The following is a 25,470-nucleotide window of genomic DNA, read 5'->3' as shown; positions in this document are numbered from 1 at the left end:
TATTAACTTTAGACTTATCATTAGTTTAATGATGCAGACCTATGTCAACAGATGCAACTTTGCAGAAGATGAAACAGAATTAGTGATTTCCCTGTTGCAATAGCTACAAAATGGCTGAATATTTAAAGATAATTGACTTAAGTTTCATTTTAGGTTCTAGTTACACAGTTAGGCTTGTCTGGGGGTGTTTATTGGAAATCATCTGGTAGTTTCCAGAAAATTGCATATCAGGGCAATTGCCTTCTATGGAATTATTGCTAGTGGAGAATCAATTAAGCCTTAGCTTTGTTTTTTTTTAGTTAAATTACATTAGATTTGGTTTGTATTCTTCTTACTTCAAATTACAGAAAACAAAAATAACATATGTACCCTTAGAAACAAACAAGACCTTAATATTCCTCAGACATTGATGCCATTTCTTAACATCCCTAATTAGTACAAATTACATTCTGGCACAATAAGATTTTAAAAAAAGCTCCTTTTATACAAATTGAATCAGAGCCATCTAATTCAACATTTTAGTTTGACTTTGAACATCTCAGTACACAAGTTTCATTCCTCCAAGTACTGAAAACTCGTTGATAAAATGAAAATGTTAGATTTGAGTATGTAACGCTGTCACAGGATTTTCAGATATGGTCAATTGAATTAGTTCCATACGGTGGAAGCAATCATCAAAAGAGCAATTTTATATCATTCAACAATCCATAAACAGATTCTTAAATACTGAGAAGCATTGTAATCAACACAATTTCATCTGTATAAAAAGCTATCAGCCAAAAGTTTTATAAATGTATTTGCTGAGTATATCTGTAAAATGCCACATTCCCAAGAGGAAATTTTATTGAAGTGAAGCTCATCTCTTTATCTAGGACCTTGACATTTTAAGATCACCTCTGAAAATGTCTATCAAATAAAGAACATCTCCAGAAATTATTTTTGTGGAATTACTGTGGCAACATTGAATTATTGATTAAATATCCTATACATTTTTAAATCACAAAATTTCAGACCTTAAAACCACTTTTCACTTTATTTACTGTATCTTACAGAGTATCTTACAAACATTGCAATTTCCGTTTAGCCCCTTTCCGTAGATTTATTCCTGCTCTTTGGAGAGTAGCAGAGATACTAGTGAATTCAGTAACATTTACTGACGAAACAGAAGTTCAATAATTCAACACAGAATTAAATCAGTGACATTGAACGGTTGTCCAATCTCATATACTATCCTCAACTCCAGTAAAACTGTGGCAATGAAATCAAGTTGGTTTATGCAAGTCCATAAGTCCAAGGATCCATTCTACAAAGTATGCTCTGCTCGAAACTCATCTGATGTTCAGTAACTGTAAACTTATGAATGCGTCAAATCCATTGTTCAGTGGCCATCTACCCTTCCCAAAAAAAATAAGGCAGATTGTGTTACTTATTTTGAAATGCAAAACAGTAAAGTTCCAAGTAGCTCATATATTCAAGAGTGAAAATAATTAGCTCGAAAAGAAAAGCTCTGCTGCAGGAGGATTGCAGACTTTGAAATAAATTTGGTAAAATGCACTTCAAATTATGTCTTTAGAAATGGCCAAGTTATGTAGGTAGTAGGTGGGGATCCTGCAGATGACCTGCTTGCATACTAATACGGACAATAAAATGTGTCCCAATAACTTAAAAAAAATCCACTCTTTCATGGCTTTCAAGATTCCGAATCAATTCTTGGTTAAAATTGTTCAAACATACAATCTGCTATTAAAAATTCTATTTAAACCAAGAAAAGTGCATTATAGAGAATCAGCAAAATATTATGGCGTGCAAGGGGACGGTATATCAACTACTCGACAATTTTTCAAAAAATAAAAAAATCTTTCACTTAAATTACCAGATAGTTCCCAAAGCAATAACAGCATTTTTTTTGCTGGGGGAGGGGGAAATCCTAATCATGGAAAAAGCAGAGTCACTCACCACCAAAATCATTGTTCAAATAAAATCACAAACTCTGCTGCAAGATTGTCTGGAAACAAAAAAGCATGCACTCAAACTTGAAATGAGACTTAAATGCACATCTATACAGGCACTGGCAGACGTAATGTTATTTTGTTGTTATGCTCACACACATACACACGACTCCTAATATGTGCTTTCTTCATTCAGTAATCACTGAGGTACCAAGAATTATTACATGGAAAATTTAAATATGAAAAATAAAATCTGAAAAACAGAATTAACACCCTTTGAGGAGTTCAATATTTAATCTGGCAAATTTCTGAATGAAACGTTGGTGTAAATCCATGGAGAAATATCAACATACAAGCTCTCTGGAAGCCACAAAACATTTTCCACCAATAAGTCATTTGAGATGCTGTCTGCTGCAAATGACAGGCAACATTATATCGTTTCTCACATTCACTAAAGTGATGCATCTCAAAAATGTTTCATCTTTCTGGTATCACAGTTCATCCATGAATATTTTGACAATTTTGAGAAAAAAAATCCCGTTTTTTAAATTTAGCACAATTGCGCCATGCCATAGTGCAACAAATGTATGTGACACTCAATGGAGACAGACAGATAAGAGCTGCATTGAAATCAAGAGCCCTATTGCAAAGCAATTCATAAAAAATTGCAGTGCATGCCAAAAGGACTCATTTGAACTTGTTCTTTTTATTTCTTTAACGTAGCCACAGTTTAAGACGCAATGCATCAACTCCATTTAAGTAGTATCTGAACAGCCTTTTGTCTCTCACAAATCCAAGATTTTCATAGAGTTTCAGAGCAGATTTATTTGTAATCTCAGTTTCCAGAACAACCTGCATTTGAAAAGAAAAATGGTGTTTAAATTTTACCAAAAAAAAAAATCACATACACCAAACAGAAAGTGCATAAGAAATCATTTCATTGTTTTATTCTCCATCAGGTACAGACCTTTCAGCGATTGGAAAAGGGCTACATGGAGGGGTTTAGATTTCAACAACACTGTGGAAAAAGCACTTCTTGACAGCTCCCTTAACAGGCTCTAATCTCAAGATTTGTTTTATTGTACTGAATTTAATAGCCAGATGACAAGTTTCTCTTTACAATATTATTGATTCATATTTCCATTTTAAGCATACCAGTTAGTTCACCTTCAATCTTCTGTACTCAAGGGAACATTAATGAATTGAATGCAATCTGCTCTCATCACTTAATGCTGGTATCAATCTTGTGTTGTTCTGCCCATGGACTAAAGCTAATACATATTTCTTGAAAGCAATTTGAATTGAAAGCAGAATTTCAGACATGTCATGACCAAAACTATATAACCTAAAGCAAAACATCAAATTCTTGTATATAGGATTAATAACATTGTCTTTGTTGTTTTTTTTACCTGTTGACTGGTTTTGAGTGATTGAAATACTTGAACATACAAATTTATTTGCTTTTCCAAAATTGTTTCCTTTTTTTAAAGTGGTACACAAAAATGTCTTTCTTGAATCCTAAGTGATTAACTTTATACCTCACCACAATGAACGTCAAACTATCAACTTAATTTCTATGCCTTTATCTCTTGCATTTATTTCAACTGCCAAACTGGTCTGTTGCTGTGCCTCCAAACTCAGTACCTACAGACTTTGATTTATACAATCCTTCACTTCAGAGAATTTGAAAAGTATTAAGATTTGAAGATCCAATGCAAATCCCCGTGAAACGCCACTTGTCTCAGTTTTTAGTCAATTCCACTGGAGTAGTTCAAATGTCATGACAATAGATTTAATAGATTTAATCTGGGAGACTATACAGATAACACTCATGGACAGAAACTATTTAAAAATAACCACTTTTTTTGTTAGCCTGCTCGTGAGATAAGGTAGTTATTCTCTTAAAATGTAATTTATAGTAATCCTAATACCCGTTGATGCTTTATGATTACCAGTTAAAAAAACTTCATAAAGCGAAATATGGAGTTTAGAACACGCTTTTCACAAATTATTCAGACCTGTTACACAATTTTCCTTTCAATTTGCATTTTAAAGATTTTTTTCCTCCCAAATTAAGCAAGCACCAATAGAAAAAATACTACATGGGTGTATCTACCTATATCATATTCCCCTTTTGCAACTGTGGTTTTGCACATTTCATAAAAAACTGAACTGGGTTTCTAACGCACTTGATATATCCAATTCTGTACAAAAATGACTGATACAGAAAGTGTACCGAGAACACTCCTGGAAATAAATTGACATTAACATCTAACATCCTTTTAACTCCAACACATGTTGGTCTCCAACTTAACAACTGGATTGAATCTGGATTTGAGTAATTCAGACATCCCACCCTGCGAAAACTCATTTCAGGGAGGTAGGACCATCAATTTGCGGGAGACTCCTGGAACTTCCGGGAGAGGTGGGATGTCTGCAATAGAGTAGCTCTTTAGCAGCTAGCCAGCTAGTTTAAATAACGTTAACTATGCTAATGAATGAATGATACCTGTTAAACTCACCTCAACATGTCTTTTACAGTCTTAACCCACCATGGGCAATAGAAAAGTCACTGTTGCAAACAGTGCAGCGAGCAACACTGTCATCATTCTGACCCCTATTAGGCAGGGGTACACTTTAGTGTAGTCTGGGGTGACGTACGTTTCATATTTTCTTTTATTGGAACACTCTCGCTCTCGCTTGCTCTCTCTCGCGTGCGCTTGCTTTTTCGCTCTTGCTCTCACTCTCTCTCGTGGTCGCTCTCTCGTGCTTGCTTTCTTACTCTTGCTTTCTCGCGTGCTCTCTCTCTCTCGTGGTCGCTGTCACTTGCGCTTGCTTTCTTGCTCTCGCTCTCACGCTCGCTGTCTCGCGCTTGCTTTCTTGCTCTTGTGCTCACTCTCTTGCTCTTTCTCGCGCGTTCTCTCACGCTCACTCTCAAAAAAATCAATTTCCGGGACATTGTATATAATTTGCGGGCATCAGGGAGCCACTATTAATATGCAGGAGACTCTCGGAACTTCCGGGAGAGGTGGAATGTCTGGTAATTGATTCTTTCAATTACAAAGTTCTGCAGGCTCTTTGCTGCATAGAATAATTGTAGCCCGTTTCTATATTAGGAAAAGCAACCAGGATAAATTCCTCATAATTCACTCCATCAGTTAAAGGGAGGTGAGACACACAGAGACAGGAAAACTGACTTTTGAATTCCAGTCAAAACGGTTAAGTACTCAACAGAAAGAAGAAGCAACGGGATAATGAATATGCAGACAGGGGTTTGCAAATAGTACTCCAAACAAATAAAATATTTAAATGTTAATAAAGCCCAACAGATTTTGCAGATTCTTTACCTCATCACAGTCACCTTCTACCATGGCATAAATTGCTTTCTTCACTAGATTTGTGCCTGCAAAACAAGGCAGCAAATTAAATATTCAGAAGCACAGAGGTAAATAAAATCATAAACTCAAACTCCCCAAAATCTCAAGTGTGATATCAGAACACACAAGGTACAGAACTAGTAAGTAGTGCTTAAGAGGTGCCATTCATGGAATGGATTCTACAGAGTTCCCTGATGGCTGTCATACTGCTAGAAAAACATTGGGCTCAACAAGTTCCTACAAAGATGAAGCACAATTCATTTTTAAAAAAAACTTTGTACTTGGTTTCATCATGGCGAAGAAACAAGACAACAATCTATCCAGTTGAAGTTTCTTGCATGCATAAAATTAGATGGCAACTTTCAATGTTAATATTTCTAAAACAGCCACAAACCCACAAAGTACCTGGATGCTATTTTAATACCATCAGATTCAATAAAAACAGTTTACATTAAGGACAGCACGAAAAGTCAATTTATAAATGTGTTGCAGGATGTGTACAACTCTATTACAATTCTATAAGCCATTGGTCAGCCTACACTTGGGAGCATTGTGAGCAGGTTTGGGCCCCTTATCCAAGATGGATAGGGTCCAAAGGAGGCTCATGAGAATAATTCTAGGAATGAAAGAGTTAACATATGAGGAGCGTTTGATGGCTCTGGGCCTGCTTTCACTGGTGTTTAGACAATAAGTGGGGGAGGGATGGAATCTCATTGAAACCTATCAAATATTGAAAGCCCAAGATAGAGTGTGTACCGTATAGCCTACATTATAAAAAGGGACTACTTTACATCGTTGCATGCGCTATTAGGTGCGTATTGATCTGTGTGTGTGTGTCAAGTTTGGACTCTACCAGTAAAGAACCATGAAACTTAGTTCCCGTCCCCAGCATTTTTATTAATAACATAGCTGTGTAACCAGGCCACATACACAACAAATTGGTGACGAGAGTTATGAACCTACATCTTATCGGAACGCCACGTTTTAGCTGATAACGACACTCGGAGAAGAGAGAGAAGGGAGATGAAAAGGAGCAACACACACATCTAAACGGAGTGCGCTCATTGCTCTAGCAAAAAGGACACCCGAGTCAAGTGGAATGTGCAGTGACTGCAAGGAGTTAACTAAAAAGAATACAAGGAAAAATAGGACTAAATTAACATAACAAAGATGGTGATGATTGGAACCATTACAGCATTTGATAGTAGCATTGAAAACTGGGTAACTTACATTGAAAGAGTGGCATTATACTGTGATGCTAATAGTATTAATGATGAAAAGCCAGCGTCTTACTCTGTGCTATGACAGCAAAAACATACGGGCTGCAATGGAGGCTGACAAAAGGTTCAAGCGAATAGTAGACACTCTCCAACAGCATTTAAACCACAAACCACTGGTCATTGCTGAAAGATTTAAATTTCACAAACAGAATCAGAGGAAAAATAAAAGCATTTCTGAATATTGTGCTGAATTGAATTGCACGAATTATCAGAACATTGCCAATTTGGAGCTGGTCTATCAGACGCATTGAGGGACAGGTTAATGTGTGGCATGCGCTGTGAAACCACACAGAAGAAACTCCTGTGTGAAAAAGACCTTACATTAGAGAAGGTGCTGAACATTGCAATATCATTGGAAACAGCAGCACGGGGTGCTTCAGAGATGCAACAAAAATCTCTGGAATATGCTACGAATAAAATGTCACTGAACAGAAATGAAGGAAAGAAATGTTACCGTTGTGGGAACATGTCACATGACCCTGAGGACTGTTGGTTTAAAGACAAAGAATGCAGAAGCTGTGGCAAACGGGGCCACATTGGCAGAGTATGCAAAGCTAGTCAACAGCAGAAAAAGGACAAAATACAGAGAAACAAGAAACCCCAGAAGGGAAAATACAACAATGTACACAAAATGAAAGAAAGCAGTTCTGATGAAAACGACTCAGACAAAAGTGAATTGTCTTGTCTGCAACTTCACAGTGTGAAAGAGACAGATGATCGAAGAGTAATATGGATCACTCCACAAGTGGCAGGCGTGAGACTGAAAATGGAATTGGACACAGGCTCAGCTTTAACCGTGATCTTTGTACACAACTACAAACGACTGTTTTCTCACATACCTCTAGAACAAACTAAACTACTGCTAAACATAGAAACATAGAAACATAGAAAATAGGTGCAGGAGTAGGCCATTCGGCCCTTCGAGCCTGCACCGCCATTTATTATGATCATGGCTGATCATCCAACTCAGAACCCAGCCTTCCCTCCATACCCCGTGACCCCTGTAGCCACAAGGGCCATATCTAACTTCCTTTTAAAGACTTACACAGGACAGAAAGTGTGTCCCAAAGGTAAAACTAAAGTAACAGTGACCTACAGAGACAAAACACAGCAGCTGAACCTCTATGTACTGAAAAATGGAGGACCACCGTTGCTGGGACGTGAATGGCTCAGGAAAATCCACACCATCAAGGCACTAGTTGTGTCAGCAAAGGAGGGCAGCAAGGCTACATCTGAGACTGTCACAACTACTTGCTGGCTCTGAGGAAATGTTCATGAAAGGAATAGGAACACTTCAGGGCATGAAGGCAAAGATTGAGATTGAGGAAAATGCATGTCCAAAATTTCACAAAGCCAGACCAGTGCCATATGCAGTCCGTCCTACAGTAGAGGCTGAGCTGAAAAATCTGGAGCAGACTGGGGTCCTGTCAAAGGTGGATTGGAGTGAATGGGCCACACCTATTGTTCCAGTGATGAAGGAAACCTCCAGCACAAAACCAGGAAAACAAAGCATGGTGCGCATATGTGGACACTTTAAAGTGACTGTTAACCCAGTTCTCCGCACAGTACAGTATCCTCTACCACGTATTGAGGCCATCTTTACTTCCCTGTCAGGAGGGGAACATTTCACAAAAATCAATTTGGCCCAGGCTTATCTTCAAATGGAAATCGATAATGCATCCAAGAAATACCTGACAATAAATACACACAAAGGACTTTATCAGTACAACAGGTTGGTGTTTGGGACAGCATCAACTCCTGCAATCTGGCAATGGACCAGGTCCTGCAGGGCATTCCAGAGACTCAGTGTTACCTGGATGACATCACTGTCACTGGCAAAGATGACGACGAACATCTTTCTAACCTTGAACAAGTGCTCACCAGGTGTCGAAAATATGGGCTCAGAGCTAATCGACAGAAATGTGAGTTTTTCAAAAAGGAAATCTCATACTGTGGGCATGTGATCAACAAGGATGGCTTACACATGTCTCAAGACAAGACAGAAGTGGTGCTTAAGGCACCACCACCTGAAAATGTGTCTCAGCTGAGAGCATATCTTAGTCTAGTGAACTATTACCACAAGTTCTTGCCTAACCTGTCCACAGTCCTACACCCACTAAATGCACTGTAACAGACAGGGACAGAATGGAAGTGGACTGAGAGCTGTGAGAAAGCATTTCAAGAAACTAAAAGACTCATAACTTCAGAAGGGGTGCTCGCGCACTTTGACTCCTCCTTACAAATCCGACTGGCTTGTGATGCCTCACTCCATGTTATCGCACAAGTTTCCAGATGGCTCAGAAAGACTAATAGCCTTTGCCTCAAGAACGCTAACTTCAGCTGAATGCAACAATGCACAGATTGACAGAGAGGCCCTAAGCCTTGTGTGGGGAATCAAGAAATTCAGTCACTACCTGTATGGTCAAAAGTTTACCCTGTTGACTGACCATTAGCCTCTCGTGTCAATCTTCAACCCAAGAAAAGGTGTTCCAGTGATGACAGCACAAGGGCTGCAGCGATCGTCTCTTTTCTTAGGAGGTCACATGTATGACATTGAACACAAGGGGACCAAGCAACATGGCAATGCAGATAGTTTGTCACGTTTACCGCTGCCGACTTCAGAGATAACTATTCAAATGGATTCGGCAGAGGTCTTTCACACAACAGTTGAAAAATTACCAGTGACAAACAGCCTCATTGAAAGAGAAACACGCAATGACCCTATGTTGTCAAAAGTGTATGACATCACGGTAAAGGGATGGCCAGCGCAGTGTAACACACTGTTTCCAGCCTTCTCAGCGAGGAAGGAGAAGTTGTCAGTGTGTCTTGGAACACTAACGTGTGGTTCACGAGTTGTGATTCCTCCCAAGTTATGCACCAGAGTACTGGAGGAACTGCACGAGGGGCACCTGGGTACCGTGAAGATGAAAGGTCTTGACCGTGCCTATGGGTGGTGGCCAGGAATCGATAAATAGATTGAGCACTTGACCAAAAACTGCTCTGGATGTCAAAAGATCCAGAACACACAACCACAAGCCCCTCTCCATCCATGAGAGTGGCCCTCATCACCATGGCAACGAGTGCACATTGACTTTGCTGGACCATTCATGGACTCTCTCTTTAATCACTGTCAATGCACATTCCAAATGGCCAGGGGTCATCAAAATGAAGACAACCACATCAGAAAAGACCATTACAGTTCTGAGGGCCATGTTCGCCAGGAACGGCATACCAGAACAAATATGCACAGGCAATGGAAGACAATTTGTCTCTGAAGAATTCCGAAGTTTTGTAAAGAACAATGGAATCAAGCACTTTACATCTGCCCCTTACCATCCATCCATAAATGGCTTGGCAGAAAGATTTGTGCAGACATTCAAGAAAGCCATCAAGGCAATGGACAGTGAAAATCGACCACTGCAACACAAGGTAGACAACTTCCTCCTTGCCTATTGCAATGCAGTACATACAACCACTAATCAGACTCCAGCGATGATGTTTCTGAACAGGAACCTGAGGTCCTGCATGGATCTTCTCAAACGAGATGTACAGCGTGATGTGCAGAACAGACGGTTCAATCACTTGAATGCGAAATTAACACGGAGCTTCAGTGTGGGACAGTCAGTTCTTGCACTTGATTACCGGACTGAAGAGTGGCAGCCAGGTACAATTTCCGCCATAAATGGGCCACTGATGTATACAGTGGAGGTGGGAGAGAACGTATGGAGACGTCATGTGGACCAAATCCTGGATGCTCAGGTGAAAAATACAACAACACCTTGCCCGGACTCCCTGGACATAGAGGCAAACACTCCTGATGTGACCACATCAGCCTCATCTACAGATAAGCCTGTCAACGGTGCTGATGACCCACCTGATGTACCTGTGGAGACTCATTCCCCAAAGCAAACGTTTCAGGACAGACGTTACCCGGAGAGGCAGAGAAAACCTCCCCAGAGACTTGAGCTCTAAATGGGTCTTACACCAAAAGTTAAAAAAAGAAAAAGGCTTGTTATAATTTGATATTATTAAGTTACTTTATAATTTGTAAACAAATGGTAGGCGTTTGTATGTTAAGGGTAAACATTTGTTTAGCATGGTTCCCCAGTAAAAAAAAAGTTAAAATAAAAGGGGCGGAGTGTACCGTATAGCCTACATTATAATAAGGGACTACTTTATGTTTTAGTAACACTCGTTGCATGCACTGTTAGGCATGTATTGATCTGTATGTGTGTATCAAGTTCAGACTCTACCAGTAAAGAACCATGAAACTTAGTTCCCGTCTCTAGCGTTTTTATTAATAACAATAGTTGTGTAACCAGGCCACATACACACAGAGTGGATGTGCAGAAGATGTTTTCTATATTGGGGCAGTCTAGCACCAGAGGGCACAGCCTCAGAATAGAGGGATATCCCTTTAGAATAGAGATGAGGAATTTCTTTAGCCAGAAGGTGGTGAATTTTTTGGAATTCAGTGCCACAAAGGGCAGTGGAGTTCAAGTCATTGGGTATACTTAAAGCAGAGGGTGACAGGTTCTTGATTAGTAATGGTGACAAAGATTACAGGGAGAAGGCAGGAGAGTGGGGTTCAAGGGGATAATAAATCAGCCATAACAGAATAGCAGAGCAGACTCGATGGGCCAAATGGCCTAATTTTGTTCCTGTGCCTTTTTTTTTCGGTCTTATTATAAGTGGTGAAAAATGCACAACTGAAATATACTTGGGTTAAGGGCCTGCTTAATCATTAGGTAGTTAAAGTACTAATGGTAATGCAAAAAGCAGCTTTAGACACTCATCTTACAAGCCTGTTCTTTGGAGAACACCTTTACTCGTCACTTAGCACCCTTCTCTTGCATTCTGTTTAAACAGATTCAATGGATATGAACTATACTGACCCTTTTATATAAAAAGTATTAATCTACACCCAAATGTATAGATAAAAATGAACAGAAGGCCAAATAGCACAGGGAAAAATATTAATTTTAGCACTGTTCAGCCATAGTGCAGCTTAGTAAAAGTATACAAAGAAACAGGTGGAAATCTCTCTTAGCTAGTTAACAAAAATCTCAAAGTCAGAATCCAAATGGACTAGTATAAATTGTCACATTACAGGCTTCAAGATATGTTTTAAAACCCAATTAACTTCGCAAAGGACTGATGTGTCCCCTCCTGAAGCACTTTCCAAAAGTGTTGCCCAAGCCTCACCCTGCATCAGTTTCCTGCATATGGACGCACAGATAGATGGAAAATGAACCAGAACGCCATCATCTTGAAATGTTAACTATTTTCCTTCAAGTAGCAACTGACCTGCAATTCCAGTTTTCAACTTCACATTCTGCAAGGTTTACTGCTGTTTACTCCATATTCTGAGGTTACATATTTTCATATGCATTACTGGACAAATTTGTTGCAAGCCACAATTTAGCAAATAGCTAAGATGTTCAAATTCCTTAATGATCTTTTTTCTAATTTACCATCCATTGTAAATTCTACAATATCTGGACACACAATTTAGAATTTGAACTTGGCAAAGCCAAATGGAACAGTTGATGGAGATCCATTATACTAAAATGCTTCTAATGATGCTAGGTATTCCTTTCCTCAAGTGGGGAAAACAGGCACAAAATGTACTCATCCTTTAATTTTAAGGGTCATCAATGGTCAGCTAGAGTTCTGGAATACTAAATGTTTCGGTGTACATTTTTTTCCTGACATTTGTGCAAGGACTGCATAATGTGTTGTATTCAATTTCAGAGGAACATTAATTTGTCCTCAGTCTGGCCAACATTCTTCTCCAACTAACATAACCAAAATGAATATATTCCCTGCAGTATCTAAATCTCCCTTTAAAAAGAGAAAAACTTCAAAATGGTATATATAGTAAACTCGATACAGTATTTATGTAACTGGAAGTCTCAAAACAGGCAATTTCATAACCCAATTTGAAATTAGTATGCCAGACTCCCATGCAATTTTATACAAATGCTGCCTCCCATTAGCCTATAGCGCAACAGGCGGTTGCCCTCAGCCTCACACACATTTACAACCGGTGGCTGGTTCCAATTGTGTTCATGCAGTGAACTGCATTTCTCTCCATCTAGCCACTGTAGATCTCCAGAGAACCTGGGTTGAAAATGTATACTATCAAACTGCACTGCAAGATATACTTCAAAGGACATAAATTAAAGCAATGACTATTATGATTTTAAGATGAACAAAGGTCCCATTTGTTACAGAAAGAACGGTGTAGGTTTTCTGAGGAACTGGTCATCAAGGGCCAACAGATTTGATGGTTATATACCTCATTCCCTTGCTAATGATTCATTTAATAATTAAAATATCAACATTTGTCTAATGATTACAAATTCAAGCAAGCATTAAACAAGTATAAGCATAGCTTTCCCACAAATGAATTTTCAGTATTGCTTTCCTTCCCATCTCCCACTGAATTGTGCTTTTTTAGAATATTAGGACCTAGAATTTCCTGATTGGACTGATTTCCCATCTGATGGATCTGTAGGCATCATGCAGATCTTCCTATAGCAATGAAGTTAATTCTCAGATAATTATTGAACATCTGTGCAGCACAGTCAAATAGCTTAATGAGGTGGAGCCTGGACACATCCTGCCCACAGACGCTTTTGACAGCCAACTATAAACAAAACCCCCAAGTTTAACTTGGTGTTACAGTCATCAGTTTGAATCTTTGTGAATGCCTTTGTCCTCAAAAATTAAAAACCTATTAGATAATACATTCAAAAATATTTAAAAAGCAATAAAATCCAGGCTTAGCTGGCAGAATCACCAGCATTATTAACTGTCTGATTGCAGAAAGCTAGCACTTTGCTGATGAATTCCCCAAGAGGTTCAGCGTGGAATCTAATAATAAAAAGAAATTGGGTATCGCAGTTGCGCAGTAGGTAAGATTGCTGTCCCACTGACCCTGATTTGATTGTGAGGTTCAGTACTGCATGGAGTTTGCACGTTCTCCTTGTGATTACCTGGATTTCCTTTAGCTGCTCTACTTTCCTCGCATTTCCAAAAGGTACAAGGATAATTGGATAATCTAAATTACTCCTTGTACACAGAAGTGGTAGGAAAATCCGAGGTTAGTTAATGGGAAGCTGAGAGAGTATAGATTACAAGGATGCAAGTCCAAGTTCTACATAGTCTCGAGGGGCCATACTGCCTACGTTGTAAGGAAATATGAAATTCTTGATGAACTCCTTTCAGTAAGTTCTGGACTTTTCCCTTCATCTATATTTGCAAGGGGGTCTTAGTTTTCTGAATATTGTGCAATATCTAGGTTAATATGTTCACCCACTTCAGAGCCTATTGTTTACAGAGTTAACTTGAAATAGTAATGACTGCTATTTATATAAAACCTAAACACTATATACATGTTTGCAATTTAAGTAGTTAAGTGAGAGTAAAATTAGGCGTTTATTATTTAAAGATATTTAACATCCTATCATATACCAAATATTGAAAAGGAGGCTGGGTATGGACAGAGATTTGAAATGCACACGGGATCTTTAATGTAAACATCAGAAGTCACTAAAGTGCAAGGAAATATATTCAGAAGGGACTAGATTATGAAATGCATAGGAGATTGGTCATAGAACTCAACTCTTGACAGTTCCATTCTTGTGAACTGTTCGTAATCTGAACAGTTCACAAGTTGAAAATAAGGCTGCAAACCATGTTTCCAAGCAGCAGAAACTGGCATATCTATCCTGTCAGTCTTCCAAACATTGATTCATACATACAGACTGTCATTCATAAGCTGGTGAGGGCCTGCATAGGAAAGTTATAAAAAATGGAAAAGCAAAAATTCCAAAGTATGGAACCTTGGTAACTGAAAAATGCAAATGTTGGGACCTAAAAGGAGAAGGCAAGGGCAGTTGGAAGAATATTATGATCACTCAACAGCTGTTACGGAAAGATAGGAGGACAATACCTCGAAGCAATTTAAACAGAAGGGAGAATACATCACCTGGGGACCTGGAACCAAAACAACTCAGACGGTGGTCTGGATAAGTTCATTTATAAAAGGCAGACAACTCTCAAGGCGATAAGGATACAAAAAGAAGCCAAAAGAAAAAACAAATTCTCTAACCAAATCCCCTTTTCAACTGAAGTAATTTTAAACACTTAATTTCATAGTGATGTTGAAATCTCACCAATGCATTTCCTTCTATACTTGGAATCCACTGCTAACATAGCTATGTATCCCCTCCGGAACATCTTCTTATGCATGTCCAGCTTGCAGACAATGGCACCCACACACTCATTCCCAACCATAGCCTGTAAAACAAAACCAAAACCACAATATAAATGTCAACAAATACACACCAACTGACCAAATTATTCTTCATCAATTTAGGTACAATACAATTAAAATTAATTGAAGCTTCAACAATTCTATGATGCAGTTAGCATGACACTATCGCAACTTTCTGGAGTTTGACGTACAATTTTGGCACGGCTCTGTAAGGAGTTTCTCCACATCCTGGTGAAATGCGTGGGGTTTTCTCCAGCTCCTCCGGTTAATTTCCCCACAGTTCCAAGACGTACCGTGTAGGTTAATTGGTCATTGTGAATTCCCCTGTGATTGGGCTTGGGCAAATCAAGTTTGTCAGGGGTCGCTGGGATTGCATGGCTTGAAGGTCCGGAAAAGCTGATTCCGAGTTATATTGCTAAATAAATAAATTCAGTAAGATTGAAATTTTTATCATTTAATTTTTAGTAAATGATGTTAACTCCTCCTGATTAGGCCAACCGTTTTCTAGTCTCACAAATTTCAGACATAAAGGTAATCTCTTCACAATGATGATCAACTTTAGTAAATAATACACACAAAATAATCAATAGGAAAAAATAAAATTTGCTCAGCTTGAAGACAATTGCAATATACCAGAATAAAATCCCACTTCTTTTTTAAATCCCAGATAGTTTCTCCATAATGTTTGATTAATCTATATTGCCACTTCCGTTCTTTCTGGTGCTCTTCAAAAATCAACAGTGGATTTTATACTAAAGGCTAAGGATAATGTCTTAGAATAGATAGGGTGTGGCACTGATTCCTACAATATGAAGAGAGCTTGATGATGTGTGAAGAAAGTAGGTAGATAGTCAATAGAAAAATAATCAAGATGGGAAACTAAGATTGAACTCAACTAACTGTTGTGAGGGCCTCATGGACTAGCCACAAGAAGCAATTCTGAGACAAGACTACTCCTTTTAGCATGTAGACTAGCCTATGAATAAAATACAATTGGAGGAATCAGTCAACATGCAAGATAGTTGCTGGTAAAGGGAATTGATTTGGCAGATGGAGAAAATGTGCCAGAGAATAAATTTGTGCATCATTTAAGACCCTAATTAGGCTGTGGTATCAAGATAAAAGGCAGTGGAGCGGTCTATTTTCAAAAAGGGGAGGACTGAAGATTTTTGAATGAGTGAGGTTGGAAGACAGAAGTACTAATTCATGTAGATGCTAATACATTTGCAGAACTGAGGGACGGCTCTTTCATAAGGAAAAAGCCTAGAAGAAATCTCAAAATAAAACTAAGCCTTAAGCATTCTTAAGATCTTTACGATGCCTTTAACGATAGGTAAAGGTCAGTCTACTAGGTGTATGCTTAGAATACTGATCAAGACAGGCAAGTTTCAAGACTCTGAAATGACAAGAGTATCTGAGAAACAGACACCAAACTGAAGAAGTGGCATCAAGAATAAAAATACAAACTGAGGAACACAACTGGATGGACAGAAATGTTTTAAGAGATATAGGAATAATATGAAGAGTATAAAACTTGAAAAAGGAGGTTCACATTGAAATTAATCCAAAATAGAAGTTATTGATTAACTAGTATACAGATGCTCATACAACACATCAATTAATAAGCTTAATAATTGGCTAGAAAACTATTTTAATAGCAAATAAGCTAATGGACATACAGTATTTAAACAAGTCAATGAAAGACATTCTACTGATGGATAGAACTTTTAAGGCAAGATGAAGAGCTTCGAAGTAAACACTGGATGGAATTAATAGTAAATGCTCAAAGGCAATCATCCAGATTGCAGCCTAAAGATAATTGATAGCTGTAGGAAATGATTGAAAATGTGGACAGAGAACAAGGAATATACAGAAGTCCATTGGATGACAACAGACTATGTTCAAAAGATACTGCATGCTGGTTACTCAGATGACACTAAAACATCCTGAAGGAGCAAAAGGATGAAGCTTGTATTTTAATTACATTCAGGAGGGGAAGGGGGAGCAATGCAGCGTTATGAAAGGAAAACTGTCTAAAAGAAAAAAAATATTTCTCTGAAATAACCAATCTTCTCATTAAAAGTATTGATAGTCACTTCTGCAACAAGTTATTCAATCAGAATACAACTTTAAAAAAAGACAAATTGTATTACTTCATGGAAAAATCAAAATCAAAATGAGAACTGAGTGCGTAACAGATGAAGTGCTCCTTCCTCTAATGCAATATATATGTTTCCACTAACTGAAGGGTACTCTATCAACCTATACTTCTTCAGAAGAGTGAAGTAATTATCTTAAATCCTATTTTGAAGTCAATTAATTAAATAAATCTGAAACAAAATGCTACTATTAGTAGTCATTCATAACTACTGAAAATAAAACTATTCTGCTTCGTTAATATCCTTTAGGGGAAAAAAATCTCATCACTGTGTGATCCAATTTTATATGTGATTCTACACTCACAGTAACATGGTCAATTTCAACTGCTCTCTGCCTCCGAGGTTGCATCACAAGCCACATAATATTATCAAACTCGACTAGCCAAACAAGAATACAACTAACACACATAAAAATTGCTGGTGAACGCAGCAGGCCAGGCACCATCTATAGAAAGAGGTACAGTAAATGTTTCGGGTCAAGACCCTTCGATCACTCGGCATCAAACTTTGCACTTTCTATAAGTCATATTAGACCTACATCGTCTTCATTATGAATACCCGGAGACATCAAAAAGTTGAGAATGCTAATCTAGATTGCTATCGTACATATATTAGAAATTAAAATCTGGTAATTTACCTTCCTTCCAAATCAAAGAACTTACAGTATAAATTGGAAAAGGCACACGAGACACTTCACTGTCTAAACTGTCAATTTTCAAAATATTCATTTAGTCTAATTTTTATTGTTCAAATCATGCCAAATATACATCCATTTGGATGCTAATAACTGCTAACAAAAATTTGATTAGTTTTACTACCTACCAAAAATTAGCGTTAACACTTCCTGATTCACCCAACTTGTTTTCTGGTCCTATTAATAAAGGTAATCAATCCCTTCACAAAGATAAGCATTCTGTAGCAAAGATCATCATGGCTTATTCAATGAGATTTACAGGAAGATGTTGTTTCCAGCTTGGCATTGCTGCCTGTCACACCTCCAACGTGCCCTTAGGTCAGCTGCAGGGTCATCATCAGCCGTGGACCACCGCTCATTGATGCTTCACTCCCTTAACCCTGGTACATCTCCTGGTGGAGGAGCATTAGTCAGTCCCCCTATTTCTGTCCTTTCCTCTCAGCCACAGCTAAAAGCTGCCCTTTTTTGCCTGTTGAGCCAACTCTCTGGTGGCCCTCCTGAACCTCGCTCCAGTCACTGCCATATCACAGAGTAACGCTGTCGATGCCCCAGCTCCTACCTCCAGAGGATAGATGATGGCCCTCCAACCAGCTTCCTTACACTCAGCTGTCGGGTCTGAGTACTGCAGCCTCTTCCACTCATAGGCAAGCCTCCACTCCTCCTTCCCGTGGGATGGTTAACTCAATGTTGTCTTGGCGGCTGTGGACCACAGTACTCTGTCTGGGCAGAGAGATGTGGTGGTGACTTCCGCGGGGAACTGTAGCTGTCTGCTGAGAGCTGCCCTCGTGCTCCACTCTTCGCTGAAGGAGCTCTTGGGCAGGTGCATTCAGCACTCTTACCAGCCTTAACAAATGGGATGAGTTGTCATCCCACTGGGGAAAGGCTGCTTCTCGCATCCCACCTGTAGATCTCACATTTTTATGAGTAATTAAAACTGTCTTTCACATCTCTTTGCTTTTGACTGTATTGCACATTTTTTTTTGCAATTCTTTACACAATAACATTATATTCCTTCAGGGATTTTTTGTTTCTCAAATATTCATATTATTTCTAACAAGATAAAAACACACAACTTTTAGAATGCCCAAACAGCACTTTGAATTTCAAGCAATTTTTATTTCGTTTCAGCGACCTGGGTTCCAATGCAAGCCTGATTAATGGGATTAAAGTTTCCTCTGAACCAGCAATAAGGAAATTGGTATAAAACTCTGCTCTTACTCTCCTTAATTCCACAAATTAGCAAGTTTACTCAAAGGTTGGGTGCATTTAAGCCAGTTTGTTCATTTTACTAATCTGGATACAAAGCACATGAGGACTGAATAGTCAACATATCATCTTAAAAGCAAATAATTGAAACATTCACTTTCTACCCATATAGATTAAAATGTTGAAGCTATGAAGTCATGCCTCAAGTTAATGATAACTTTTCATGGGAACTTTGTGTCCAAGCAACAGATGGTACATACTTGCAACTTACAAGATACTTTACCAAACTTAAGAACACTTTAACAGACATCAAATAAATCTTTAATTAAACTACAGCACTGAACGTCACTAAAAATTACTCACTAGAAAGTTTGAAAATTTATATTCAACGGTCGAAGTGGGAAAAGCATTTTTGGACCATGGCAGGAGGATTCAAGAGAAGTAAAATGTTACGGTTAGTGAAAAAGGTTCTGTGGCATTTGAGGGTGGAGAAGTGTTTCCACTCTTGGCTATCAACTGGTTTGGTCAATGCAATCCCCAATGAGGTATTTAAATAAGATGATGCCTTCTCCTATGGCATTACTCACAGGGAATTCTGAACTATCAAATTCCTTTTCTTGAGATGGATCCCTCCAATATTTGGAAGTGAGATTTTAGTTATCTTTCAGATGCGTTTCTCTCATTTCCTATACTGTCCCTGCAGTGTTTTATACCCACTCAAGAACAAACTGCACATAATATTGAAGGACTGATCAGAGCAGAGAATTTGATGCAGGTTATTTTAAGAATCACAGTTATGAGTCATATGTGGCATCGCTCTGCAAATTGATACAGATACACTGAGTGGTTCTGCTGGATCTCCTTTTCCTCCTTCAACTGAAAATGAAATGAGTACAAAAATTTGCAAGTCACATTGCAGCTGTATAAGGCTTTGATTTGGTTGCATTTGGAATATATTGTGCAGTTCTTGTGCTGTAATGCTTTATGAAAACATGTTGCATCATTCAGTGGTATGGATGAAAAACATCTGGAAGATGTTACCTTATGTTACCATGGTATCAGAGTCACCCAGCATGGAAACAGACCCTTTCATCCACTTACTCTATGCAGACCATTTACATACACTCTAACCGCATTTTATTCTTCACACCTTCCCAACAACGTTTTCCAGATTCTATTTACATGAGGGACAATTTGCAGTGGCCAGGTAACCTACAGATTCACGTATTTGGGATGTTAGTGGAGACTGGAACACCTAGAGCAAAACCCACACAGGCACAGCAAGGACATGCAAACTCCACACACAACACGCAGATCACAATTGAATCCAGGTTGTTGAAGCTGCAAGACAGCAGTTCTAATAGCGGCACCACCTGCCATAAATTTTGAGTCACAAACATAATACATATGTTGTTCAAAACAGATACTCAACTGTCACTATTAACAATATTTGTCTCCACAGGAAATAATTCCACATCAAGTTAATGAATTGTTGTGGTCACTTCTGACATGTCAAAAGCAACACGTCAAAATGTCTATTGTTCCTGAAAATTAAAAAAGCATCCCTAAATTTGTGACAATGTTAAATATCCGATAAAATACAAAAAGAAAATGTTACCTTTCTTAAGTGCATTCACAAAAGATTTTGAAATTCACTAAGTGTTCTGACCAGCTGCATCACCATCTAATATGGAAATTGCAAGGCATCTGACTGCAAGTCCCTACAAAGGATTGTGAGATCGAGGTCCCTCTTCCACCCATGAGAGATATTTGTCAGAGGCACTCCATACATTAGGCCTTTAGTATTGCCAATGATCCTTCCCATCTGTCCAATCTCTTTGATCCCCATCAGGCAGGATAGCATTAGGGTAAGAACTGTTAGAATGGGAAACAGCTTCTTCCCCAGACTATAAGATTATTGAACTCCTTGCTTCCAGCCAGGTCTCCTCACATATAAAGCACCAGCAGTGTTATACTGCTAACTTTTTAAACTTGTATTCTACATGCACCTTATTTGTTAGTTTACTTGTGGTAATATTATTTTATGTGTTGTGTGTGAGTTATAGGTATTGTGCTGTGCACCTTGGTCTGGAGGAACATCGTCTCATTTGACAGTATACATGTGTATGGTTGAAAGACAATAACTTGGAACTTGAATTATTAGTACTGCCACATACAAATTCCAATTTCATAACAACTATAACTTTTCAAGACAAGAAGAATTAGAAGTTTATATTTATCCCAAATATCATGTCTGTATGCGTCAGAAATCTTTCAAAGTTTTCATTTAATTTAGTTTCAAACAAAACTGAATTGAGTTGATTATACAGCAGTAAATTTCTGTATACAGGGTCAGAATCTAGGATCTACCTGCTATGTAACACAGTTATGGAATTACCAGGCTACAGTGAATAATAAATTAGAAATAACTTCTAGGATTGAGCAATATTAACAAATTAACTACAGTTAAGATCGGTGTTTCATGGAAGCTGTGGCTATGCCATGAGCAACATAGTGCACAAGAAAAACTCAGTTCCCATTAGTTCCACTCCCAACTGTTTTTTTTATTAAAACAATTGTACCAAATTTATGCTGCTTCTGCAAAATATCCTTCAAAAATGCTGCAGTTTAAGGACCTCATGAAAGGCCTGTTGAGACTACCCTGTTGGGTCAAAATCCAATTCCATTCGGAGCAATATGGAAACTGGAACAGCTCCAAAGCCACCTGCTTCATCAGTGGAGGTGCCATGTTTTTAAACTAGGGCATATTACTCTATGTGTAATGTATGCTCCCTAAACAATGGTGTCTTCTTTAAAAATGCTTTCAATTCATTCACAGGAAGTGAATGAATTGTTATTAAAGGAATTGAGTAACAGGACAGTGGCAGTTCAAACAGAACAAAAGAAAAATTACACTTAGGAACGATTACCAAAACACATGAGAAATAAAAACTAATTTAAATAAACTAAGTCTGAATGGACAGCAAGCAGAAGAATTATTAAAGTGCACAAGCTCAACTCTGGATAAATTTTTGAATGTGACATTTGTCTTATGCATTTTGTTATTTATCATACAATAACAGATTTTTCATCTGCAATTAATGTATTAACGATTTTCTCAATCATATGAACAATCTCTGTGGCTATATTTGGATAATACAGTAGCTATGTTTTGTACTGTATTATCCAAATATAGCACTTCATACTACGTTAGACAACTTCATACTACGTTAGACAACTGAAAAAAATCTTGGTCACTTGCAGTAGCAAATAAATGTGAGCTTGCAAATATGAATCAAAAACATTGTTTTAGGGAAAACTAAAAATTCTGCTTAAAATGACTTTTCACATCAGTTATATCAACTACCAAAATACAAGGTACTTAAAACTGTAACATTACAAACATGCTAAAATTAGCATCCTCAAATAAAATTTAACAATGTATTAAATGCCAGTATACTTTATTCATTCCAAACACTACTGCAATGGCCTTCAACTTTTAATTTGGTCTTCGTATGAAATGGAACTAGGAAGTTAAAGACCAGACACATTGAAAACTGTCTTCTATGTTTGAAGTTCAAAGCCTAGGTAGATGTAAAACTGGACGCATTGACATCAAAATTCCCAGCTACTGAGGGTGCCTTTCATAATGAAGTCACAGAATAGTAACAACTTTGCAGTTAATATTCAGCTCTTATGAAAGGTACTCCATTCGAGGCATTATATAATTTGTCCATAAAAGCATTAAATCTATAAATGTCTAAAGTTTATACAGTTAATGAAACAATCTCGGAATATCCTATAGATTAAATGCGAGCTTGCGAAGGACTGCTTCTCAGTTTTCAGTTGCACTCTCCGTATTTTGTACATACGGGGACTATCTAGCCTCCTTGGCCTAAGCAAGGCCTCTCTACCGGCATCAGGCTGAGGAGGTAGCTCAATTGCCTGCCTCTCCCCCCGGGTGTCCTTGCAGAGGGAATTGTATGGCGTTCACCGGCACGCCACGGCAGTCCAGAGGGACCGAAGTACTTTATCAACAGTCCGATTGAGATTTCGATTTAATTTGTTAAAAAAAAGGATTAGAATATAACGATAGAATGACGATTTAAATTGGTTCTTGATGGAAAGTAGTTCACTTGACTAACATTTTAACACATATATTCCACAACGACCTTCCCTTCCCCAACTACCACACTTACCAGAAAACAAAGCTGTGGCCAGTTGTGAATAAAATATCTATAGGTATAAATGGAATAGGGTTCAGACAAATCCTTCGTGATCAACCTCATTATATCCGGCATTTGCAACTCTGACTCATAGCCAACGTAACGTATCCTTTCGTTTGTGTCGGGCTCCTGCTGGGCATGCAAGCTCCAAGCGGCTACCGAGGCGATCAGGCACGACTGATCCCCGTCATCCGGCCGGACACCAATCCGATCAAGTCCATCCCTGGGCATTTTAGAGTCGGCCTCAGCCGCCTCGGCAGTCCTCTGATTCGCATGGTTCACTTCGGGATTCCCACAATTGCTGGCGTCAGGTTTCCTTCTGCCACTTTGGGACAGTGACAGTCCCGCGTTAAACTCGGCGCCGGCCTCTGCACTGGAGACCCGGGCTGTGCGATCCGCTTTGTACTGGAGCTCCGGGTTGAGAATAACGCAGCCGTTCAGTACTCGCTGTTGCTGATGATGATGATGAAGGTGCAGGACACCCTTCTTCGCTCGGGTAGTCTCCGAAAAGGCTAGAACACTATTTGCCGGTTTCGGCCCAACTTCGTCGACACATTCCTGCCCCGAACCGTGCAAGGTGGCCTCTTGCTTCTCGCTGTTCTCTCTCTGCTGTGGCTCGGACAGCTGGCCATAGCCTGCGGAGTGATTGAGAGCAGCGGGAAAGGCCGAAATTTCAGCGAGGGGTGGGGAAAGCACGCTGGGCCCAGCTGGCAGGTCCGACATCCTAAAGAGTGAAGAAATGCCGCGACAGCATGTGGGCGAATCAGCCAGAAGGGGGGAAACGCGGATGCAACCGCGGGTGAGGGGTTGGTGGGGCGGGGAGGATGGGGGGCTGGGGGAAGAAACTTGCTACTTGTTGTACTCGAACATCCCGAGGTGGTGGACCAGAGCAGGCCAAGCCGGGTTTGTCAGGTGAAGCCCAACACCGGCACTATTACAGGAAATAAAGAAATAAGGGTCGGGGAGGTGAGAAAGAAACTGAAAACCGAGAGAAACTCCCGGCACAAGCAGCACCAACCCGCAGCCCGTCACTCGAGGCCGTATCCACTCTCGACCCAGGCACTGCCGTAAAGGAAATGTACCGCGCGACCTCACTGCCCCCGGTAACGTCAACCGCTGTCGTAAATACGGCACGCTCTCCGCCTTTATTAACTTTTTACGACGTTGACCTTTGACTGACTGAGGGCTGGTAGCTGCGAAGGTGTAAAACTCTTCATGTTTTCCTGGTGGGATAAATGCAAGCGTCTGTATGCTTTGTTTAAAAATAATCTGAAACTTTCTTATCCTCTACTCATTCGCAGCTGTAGTTACTCTATATTGCTTTTAACACTGAACCTTCCTGATCTGTCGGGTGTTTCTATCATTGCAATGTCGCTTATGTGAGTTTGGCTCTGCTAATGGTGAAATACTTAAACGTATTATAAGCATTCCCGTCCGCTGAGTTATTTTTCTATTTTTGATCATATGTTGTGCCTGATTATGACAAATTATGTAAAATATTCTAAAGTGAGGCGCTCGTTGAATGTTTCTTTAATTTAAAGTAGGAAATAATTGATACTGCAAATATTAATTATCATCTTCCTTATCAGGATAATGGTCAATTCAAAAAATTCTAAAGGGTAAAGACAAAAATGATGGAAGCACTCAGATCGGGCATCAGAGGTTAACATTTCAAGTCTTTGAGTGACCCAATGAAAATTTCCTTTTTAAATTTTTTTAAATTTCAGATTCAGTGCTTCTATAGGGAAGTTTTACCTTGAGATCAAAAAGTTCACTTTAGACATGTGTGATGTATCACCGTTATACTATTTACAAACCATAGGAATAGTTTTTAGTTGAATCTGGATACAAAACAAGGTTGAGAGAAATGCAACCCCAGTTTTCTGGTAATGTTGCCCACGCCAGAGAAATGATGAAATTGTAAAGGTAAACAGTATAAGAGCTAAAATCTTCTTTGCACATTTACTTTTATTTGACAAGTATTTTTCATTCCTACATTAGGAACATTTCGTTCATACATTCCTATTCAATGCATTATGTAGTGTTCTATTACATTTCTTAGAACCAACAGGACTGTTGCCACTAATGTGGCTCCCTCAGGTGGTACACCACTACAATAATTGAGACGCTTCCTCACTCAACCCGGCCTCTCCAAGTTACTTATTACAATACGAAATGGAACCAGTTAACCCATTCTTCTTCTTCAGTTGCCCATCGAAATCCGATCACGACGTCCACTCCTTTAACGGTGAGATCTTTGATGACAATACAGTCCTATCCTGGACCCACAAGCTC

General features: G+C 38.9%; 1 protein-coding gene across 1 annotated transcript; it reads right to left on the bottom strand.

Annotated features, from left to right (window-relative positions):
• Positions 1 to 422: 422 nt before the first annotated feature.
• Positions 423 to 24,399, bottom strand: naa30 (N-alpha-acetyltransferase 30, NatC catalytic subunit). Its single transcript, XM_063049416.1, has 4 exons — positions 23,149 to 24,399; positions 14,790 to 14,913; positions 5,297 to 5,352; positions 423 to 2,801 (listed from the first exon to the last, which is right to left on the bottom strand). Exons 1-4 carry the CDS (start codon positions 23,896 to 23,898, stop codon positions 2,664 to 2,666), a joined length of 1,068 nt encoding a protein of 355 aa, XP_062905486.1. The 5' UTR covers positions 23,899 to 24,399; the 3' UTR covers positions 423 to 2,663.
• Between the last annotated feature and the right edge of the window lie 1,071 nt (positions 24,400 to 25,470).

This window comes from Mobula hypostoma, chromosome 1, assembly GCF_963921235.1.
Source record: "Mobula hypostoma chromosome 1, sMobHyp1.1, whole genome shotgun sequence".
NCBI lineage: Eukaryota > Metazoa > Chordata > Chondrichthyes > Myliobatiformes > Myliobatidae > Mobula > Mobula hypostoma.
The sequence above is the reverse complement of the archived record's forward strand: the minus strand, read 5'-3'. Positions and strand labels throughout refer to the sequence as shown.

What these genes read in the sequence shown, in the direction of transcription:
- naa30 (XM_063049416.1), bottom strand. Translation starts at nt 23,898, where the DNA reads ATGTCGGACCTGCCAGCTGGGCCCAGCGTGCTTTCCCCACCCCTCGCT. An exon ending in GTATAGAAGGAAATGCATTG is followed by an intron (nt 5,353 to 14,789) that starts GTGAGATTTCAA and finishes CTTGTTTTGCAG; the next exon opens with GCACAAATCTAGTGAAGAAA. An exon ending in TAGAAGGTGACTGTGATGAG is followed by an intron (nt 2,802 to 5,296) that starts GTAAAGAATCTG and finishes TTTCAAATGCAG; the next exon opens with GTTGTTCTGGAAACTGAGAT.